This window comes from Neomonachus schauinslandi, chromosome 10 (assembly GCF_002201575.2).
Source record: "Neomonachus schauinslandi chromosome 10, ASM220157v2, whole genome shotgun sequence".
Classification (NCBI taxonomy): Eukaryota; Metazoa; Chordata; class Mammalia; order Carnivora; family Phocidae; genus Neomonachus; species Neomonachus schauinslandi.
This window is the reverse complement of record NC_058412.1, coordinates 137295865-137303715: the sequence shown is the minus strand read 5'-3', so window position 1 is coordinate 137303715 and position 7851 is coordinate 137295865. Positions and strand designations below refer to the sequence as shown.

The following is a 7851-nucleotide window of genomic DNA, read 5'->3' as shown; positions in this document are numbered from 1 at the left end:
TTAAGTAATTAGTAGTCTTCTGAAATCTTATTTGGGCTTTTAACTAAATGATGGCATATCTCCACTATTAAGAATTTTTAAATACTTCTCTTCGTGGGTGATTTTGTTCAGCCTTTTCATGTTTCGTGTTTCTCTCTCTGTTTGGCTTTATCGAGCTGAGCCCATCTCAAAAGTAGGATCATAATTGGAAAGCAGCTGATAGCCAGCGACTGGTTTGGAAACCACCATGCTGCTGAGGCCTCTGCACAGTTAGGGGTGGCTCCCCCCTCCCCCCTCCCCCCCACCCCCACGCACACACACCTGCCAGCACCTGCCGGCCCTCAGTGGCCCGGCCTGGCCGCCTTCTGTCAGGGTGCAGTCACAGTGCCTTCCCTTCTGCAGAAGCCCTTAAAGAAGGGGACTATGTTCTTTCCTTTTTTTTTTTCTGACTCCCCGAGTGGGTCACATGATGACATAAACTCAAGTAATAGATTATTTGGAAGGTCTGATGCCTTTTTTTTTTTTTTTTTTTTTACAGTTATTTGAATCTATACATGATTTTTTTATTTTCTTTTAGGAGCTTACGCCGTGGGAACAGTCCTGAGATGATCTTTATTGTTACCTGTGAGCAGTGACTGACAGCAGCGGTGTCTGAGGCGGGCTGTGTCTGTGGACCAGGCAATTCCATCCGTCAGGCACTCGGACCTCTGGAAAAGGTGTCCGAGCTTCGGTTTGGGGCAGGTAATGCAGCACCAGCAGCAACATCAGCAACACAGTTTTCTCTTAATAGGTTTGAAATTGTGTGTCCTGTTTCTGAAGTGGCATTTTATGTGACAGACATACGGTGTAACGTTCATATTTGTTTATTTAGAATATTCTAAACTTTAAGCCCTAAGTGTTTAGACGAGTGTTCAGCCACATGCTGAGAATTTTTTTTTTTTAAGGTTTTATTTATTTATTAGAAAGAGAGACAGAGAGAGTACATGAGAGGGGGGGAGGGTCAGAGGGAGAAGCAGACTCCCTGCTGAGCAGGGAGCCCGATGCGGGACTTGATCCCGGGACTCCAGGATCATGACCTGAGCCGAAGGCAGTCGCTTAACCAACTGAGCCACCAGGCGCCCCATGCTGAGAATTTTTACTCAAGGCACTCTTTTACTTTTCCATTGGCATTTTGTTGGTGCGAGTACTTGACATTGTATACTCTTCGGTGAGAGCTATGTTTTGTTGAGGAGAGTTCTTCCTGCACAAAATCTCAGGACCAGAAAAGTGGTGTGGTCCTTGCTGGCACACATGCTGATGTCCCAGCCGCTCCCGTAAGCCTCCAAATGGCCTGGGAGCATGCTGGCCAGGCTCCGGAGGGAAGGGTCGGTAGAGCCAGCAGGAAAATGGGGGACAGCACATCATGGGAGATAAAAGAAAAAAAAAAAAAAAAAAAAACAATCTGGTTGCATGTGGTTTTGAATTTTGTGTATTTTGTATTTTGAAGGTTTTCATCCCATCACAGTCCTTGCCTTACGATGGAATGTGGTGTAAAGGCTGAGTCAGCATTAGTGTTTCAATTCGATTGAAGCCTGGCTAGCTTTGAAAAAAATTTTCAAGGTATATACTTTTTCAGGTTTGAAACAGGAGTAGAGTTTTCACAAGCATGATCCTTTAATAGTCTATCAAAAAGTGAGAAAGAACAAATGCACATAAAGCTATTCCCCATCATTTTCTAAAGTGGCCAAGTTACCTGTTGCTGCGTAACAGCTAACCCCGGAGTCGGGGCTCAGGAATCTGGGCAAGGCTTAGCTGGGCGATCCTTATGTGCACGAGGTGTCTATAGGGGACACTTGCACTCGGCTCGCAGCAGGGCTGGGGTGCGGGGTGCCATTCTCTCTAGCAGGGTTGTCGGACCACTTACATAGCAGCTCAGGGCTCTGCAGGCCAGGACGGAAGCAGCCAGTCCTCTTCTGCACCAGGCCTCCAGCCACCCTGGCACTCCATCCTCTGTGCCCGGGGTGTTGGGGGGCGGGGACAGGTGCGTGGCGCCTCCCAGCACTGCAGCCCTGCCCTGCTCACGCCCTTGCACCGCGTGTGCTGTTCACTGCTGGATGGGGCTTCTCTGCCCCCTGTGTGGTGGAGCCCTGTGCTGAGCAGCGAAGTGCTGGGGGGGGCCGGCTTTGAGTTGCTGGTTGCAGCTGTGTCCTGAAAGTTAGATGTGTGACTGTGGAGACTTCTGTCCGGAGTCCCCTCACATCTTCTCTCATGCTACTTTTTAGGAAACCTTGGTCAGGATAACTCATTTGAATGTTCACCTTCACTTTGTATAGGTGGCCGTGCTCCCTCCTTTGTGTGAATTAAAGGCTGTGTGTACTTGTAGCTCAAGGATTGTTAATTATTTGCCAAGAAGTGTTGCCTCGTTAACATTGCTCATGGTGTGGTTCCATTTCACCGTTAGGTATGGATGAGAAAGGTGACCCGAGCAATGACGAAGTGCCCAAGGCCATCAAGCCCACCAGCAAAGAATTCAGGAAAACGTGGGGCTTTCGAAGAACCACCATTGCCAAGCGAGAGGGCGCTGGGGACGCTGAGGCCGACTGTCTAGAGCGGCAGCCCCAGCAGCAGCAGAGCCTCTCCTTGCGCCGCAGTGGGAGGCAGCCGAAGCGGACCGAGCGGGTGGAAGAATTTCTTACGACGGTCCGACGAAGAGGGAGGAAGAATGCGCCTGCCTCCCTCGAGGATTCTAGTGAACCAGCGTCTTGTCCCGTCACAGATGTGGAGACGGCGTCTGAAGGCAGCGTGGAGAGCACCTCTGAGGGGAAGGGCGGGCCCACGTCGGGCTCCACGGGTGATAAGGAACGACCAGCCGCCTCAGCAAAGGCCAAAGGTGGTGAGGACGAGGACGACACCTCTGACAGTGACAGCGATGGGTTGACTTTGAAAGAACTTCAGAACCGCCTGCGAAGACAGCGGGAACAAGAGGCGGCCGACAGGCCCCCCAAGAGCCTCCAGAGCCGCCTGAGGAAGAAGCGCCGGGAGCAGGATCCCACGCAGACCGTGGACGTGGAGGCGGGCAATGCCACGGAGAGCGTGCTGCCCCGCAAGCAGGAGCCTGAGGCTGAGCAGGGTGCAGTGTCCCAGGCCGAGAAAGACTGTGGAGAAAGGGAGCTGGAAGGAAAGGCTCAGGGAATCGAAGGTGGAGACCCCGGGGACGTGGGCAGGCAGAAGCCTGAGTGTGAGGCCTATGAGCCCAACGCTCTGTACTGCATCTGTCGTCAGCCACACAACAACAGGTAGGCCACAGCCTGGGGGGTGCCGGTGGCCCCCAGCTTCCAGGGAGATCCAGGCCGTGAAAACAGCAAGGGAAGGTTCTGTTCATTTTGAGGGGACGCGTTCTAGAGCTGGGCTGCACGAGTAACTTACCCAGTTGGAAAGGATGAAAGAGGCATTGATGAAAAAAAGAAGCCACGGAAGGGTAGCCATATGACTTCCTGTAGCCGTATGGGGCTCCCCACTGCCACGGGGCGGCGGGGGGGTATGAGACAGCACAGACTGAGGTGCTCCCGTCATCCTAGAGGTCTCTTGCATAGCGCCGCTCCGGACTGTCCTGGAGGAGCACCCATGAGCAAGCGGGCTGTGACCGGGCTGCAGTTTGAGCATCTAGAGCCTGTCTGGGTGCTGGGTGGTATTGGGGAGCTGCCGCCTGGGGTGTTTGGCGGGACAGAGGAATGTGCTGGTCCGTGGAGACGTGTGCAGGGTCTCCAGGCTGGAATGCTGGTCAGCCTGCAGCTCACTCTCAGAGTGCTCCCCTCAGGAAAAAAAAAGACACAAATTTGTTTGAAGGCTAATAAAGTCAAGAGAAGGGCTTTTGAATGTTCTTTATTTTGTTCTTTATTTTTTTATTTTGCTTTTTTTCATAATAAGGTGTTAAAACCAGTTCACTAGTTCAGCTTTTAATGTTCCTAAAATTGTTAATCATGTTTTCCATTCCTAATGCCAGTATTTTTTTAATTTTAGGTTTATGATTTGCTGTGACCGATGTGAAGAATGGTTTCACGGCGACTGTGTGGGCATCTCTGAGGCCCGGGGACAGCTTCTGGAAAGGAACGGTGAAGATTACATCTGCCCAAACTGCACCATTCTGCAGGTGCAGGACGAGCCGGACTCCGGAAGCGCAGCGCAGCAGGAGGCCAAGTGCGGGCCTGCCGGCGCGGACGGCACGGACTGTATGAGCATGGGAACGGTGGAGCAGAAGTCCAGCGAGGACCAAGGAATTAAGGGTAGAATTGAGAAGGCTGCGAACCCAAGTGGCAAGAAAAAGCTCAAGATATTCCAGCCTGTAAGTACTTGCCTGCGAGGCCAGTGATAAAGGGTCAGCAGAAAAGTCAAGCCTCTTTTGGAAGCAGGTTAGGCTTTTCCCTCCAGACGGCAGTGTGTTTGCCGCGGGCTGGGCTCTGGGAGCAGGCAGTCCCCTGCACGTGGCTCGTGGGCCTCCCACACTCCATGATCCTGCAGGACACCTCGAGGGACCTTTCTTTTTTTTTCTTTAAGATTTTTTATTTATTTATGTGACAGAGAAAGAGAGCACAATCAGGGGGAGTAGTAGGGAGAGGGAGAAGCAGGCTCCCCACTGAGCAAGAAGCCCGACCGCAGGACCCCGGGATCATGACCTGAGGCGCGAAGGCAGTCGCCCAACCGATTGAGCCACCTAGGCGTGCCGGGACCTTTCTTTCTTTAAGTCTTGTCTGCTTTCTATACTATTACTATTGAGTTAATGTTTTCCTTAAACGGATTCATTTTTTAAAATTAGTTTTTCCTTAAATGTTCTTTCTGGAATGTCGATCTTCACATACACATATTAACAAAGGAAGTAAACGTGCACCTGTTTGACCTGACCCCATCATCCTGAGAGAGCTGGTGCTCTGAGCCTCCCGGGGCGGGGGGGTTGGGCGGGGGACACACCACTTCATCCCTGGCATCCAAGGCACCTCCCACGGCTGCTGTTGGTGTCACCCTCTGGAACAGTCTCAGGCGCTGTCTGGTAGGGCCATGGTTCTTTGTCACATCTCTCCTGTGTCGTCAGCTTCTGATACTGAGGAACACCGTCACAGGCTCTCATGAGCATGTCCCCCCAGCCCTTCCTGAGTCCCTAGACAGCCTTGAAGTGGAGGCCTGTGCTTTCGCAGGCATTGGGCGTACAGGAGCTTTGAGGGCTGTGGGAGCCTCGAGGTGGAAGTGCTGTGAGGTCCAGACCATTGAAGAAATAGCCTGGAGATGTCAGGACGTACTGCGTGGGGATGTGATGTGAACTGTTCCTATCGCATTTGGTCATTCAGAAAAATTCGTGGAAATGGGACAGTGGGAAAAGTCACCTTAATTTCATGTCTTTATTTTTGATGTTTGAGGCTGCATAAGTTTAGATTTTATTTTTGGTCAGATTTGGATTCTGTGGAAGAAGAACAGTTTCAGAATACCTTGGAGAAATAAGATTTGGTTCAAGTACATTTGAGGGATAGGTTAGGTCTCTTTAGATCCCTCTTGCTGCATAACAAGTGAGCATGTCTTAGCAGCCTCACACAACACGTATTTATTAGCTCAGCTTCCATGGGCCCGAAGCCTGAGCCTGGCTTAGCTGGGTCTCTCCACGGTTTCTTAAGAGATGGCACCCGGGTGCCATTGTAGGCTGGGGCCTCATCAGATGGCTCAGTTGGGGAGGAATCTACCTCTGAAAGGCTCCAGTGGTTTTGTGTCTAAACGTGCCCTTTGCTATGTCTGGGGCTCAGCGGTGCTAAAAGTCACTCGTGTTTGAAATGCACATTGAATGGATGTTCCTGGATTGCGTCTGGTAGCTCACCCTCAGACCCTCACCACTGGGGCTCCCTCGCAAGGCCATTTGCTTCTTCAAAATCAGCAGTGGAGTCTTTTCTCTATTGCAAGGCCCAGTCCCTCTTCTGACGTTTTCTGTTGATGAAGCAGATCTTTTCTGTAGCCCAGAATTGTCTCATTTGGAACCTTGGTTACATCTGCAAAACTCCCTGCCTGTTTGCCCTGCAATGGAACCTAATTATGCATGTGAAACCCCATTGTGTTGAAAAGTCCCCAGAGTCTCTGTGCCAGGGCAGAGTCCTGGGGCCACCTCCCAACTCTGCCCGCCACAGGTTGCATGAAGTGTAGTTACTGTGAGTGCCTTGCCATGGGATAGATTGGGTCAGGCGCTTTGAAGAAACAAAGACATGTTTTTATTGGTATTAAAAATGCTGTTAGCGCCTCCATTAGAAATAGGGAGCCCAGTAGTATAAATAGGAATTGTACAAAGTGCTGTAACTGCTCAAGTCGGTAAGTATGTTGTTTGAAGCCACGTGTTTCGTTCTGCAGGTTGCAGAGGCTCCTGGTGCCTCAAAATGTATTGGCCCTGGGTGCTCTAACTTGGCGCAGCCTGACTCGGTTTACTGCAGCAGTGACTGTATTCTCAAACACGCTGCTGCTACGATGAAATTTCTAAGTTCAGGTAAAGAACAAAAACCAAAACTTAAAGAAAAGATCAAGACGAAGCCAGAAAAGCTCATTCTCCCAAAATGTAGCGTTCAGGTAAGTTGATCAAGTCCAGCCGTTTGAATTGTTGTAGTGAGATGGGCCTGCATGTTGCAGGCAGGCGCTGTTGATTGGTTTGTGGCGCATGGGGGACAGCGGGCACAGACAGAGCGCCAGTGGTACCCGCCGACTCCTCCAGCCTTCCACGCTTTCCCTGCACTCTGATGCTGCCCCCGCTCTCGTGGAGGGCGTCGTTCGTGCTGACCGCAGTGCGGCAGGCGTGGGAGCCGAGCCTTCCATCTGGGACCTGCGGTCCTGGGAGAAGAGCTGGGGTTTGTCAGAGATTCGCAAGCCGCCGAGGGTGGGGAGGTGGGTCTTGGGCGGCCAGACTGTGTGCCTCGCTTCAAGCCCTAGCTCGCAGAACTCTCTCTCTCCTGTGCTAAGTGTGACCTGGGAAGAGTCGCTTGTTTGACCCTCGAGGCCCTCGCCCAGAGGTTGAGCTCAGGCTGGTGTGACTGCGTTGCAGCCCCCATTACATCTGTGATGAGCAAGGCATTAAGCGGTGCTGCTCGGGAAGTTCTCTCCGGGTTTTTCAGCGCTTGCTTGGCCTTTAGATGGCGTAACTTTTACGGCTGGTGGTCTGAGTCCCAGGACTCCCAGAGCAGCGGTTGCTGTGCAAAGTACCGTGGCGACCATGCCGAGCACCTGGCAGGGGCGGCGGGACACCGTGTTCCTCCAGTCTCCCAGTGGCCACAGGGTTTGCCTGGCGCCCAGGTCCTTGTTTGTGTCCCTCCCTCCACATCTCTTGGATGTGTGAGTGTAGCCCAGCCCTGCTGCTGAGCAGATGCTGAGCCCAAGGTCGGGGTGGTGAGGGGCTTCAAATGACCCCAACCATAGAGCGTATCGTGACCTTCATTGCGAAGCATGAGGAGCGAAGGCTTCTCTCTGGCCTCCTTAATGATTGGGGTTTTGCTGGTTATCCAGGCAGGCATTAGAATCTCTGCTATGCACAAGAGACCGGCTCCAGACAAGAAAGAGAACACCGTGAAGAAGGCGATGGTGGCCCCGTCGAGGAGTGAGGTCCTCATGAAGGAAGCGACCAGTGAAGGCACGCCGTCCTGGGCAAGCGACCACAATTACAATGCAGTAAAGCCAGAACAGACTGCTGCTCTCTGGCCGCCACTGTTGTATAAATGTATGTATCACTTAGGGGTAGCGTCTGGACCCTTCCTGGTCTTTCTGGACAGCCGTCACTCGGGCCTGTTCAGGACCAGGAGCTCTAGCCATATTTAATACTGCACCTGCAAAGACAGAAGCAGATGCCTGAGCCCCACATGCCTCGAGCCCCATGCACCACCT

General features: G+C 52.1%; 1 protein-coding gene across 1 annotated transcript in view; it reads left to right on the top strand.

Annotated features, from left to right (window-relative positions):
- The first annotated feature begins 562 nt into the window (after nucleotides 1–562).
- The window catches only part of DIDO1 (death inducer-obliterator 1), a 31935-nt gene continuing 24646 nt past the window's right edge, over nucleotides 563–7851 (top strand). Inside the window, exons 1-5 of the mRNA XM_021677863.1 lie at nucleotides 563–720; nucleotides 2420–3254; nucleotides 3979–4300; nucleotides 6337–6549; nucleotides 7477–7687. Of these exons, the coding sequence (XP_021533538.1) occupies nucleotides 2422–3254; nucleotides 3979–4300; nucleotides 6337–6549; nucleotides 7477–7687 (1579 nt within the window). The 5' untranslated portion in view covers nucleotides 563–720; nucleotides 2420–2421. The remainder of the gene's footprint in view (nucleotides 721–2419; nucleotides 3255–3978; nucleotides 4301–6336; nucleotides 6550–7476; nucleotides 7688–7851) is intronic.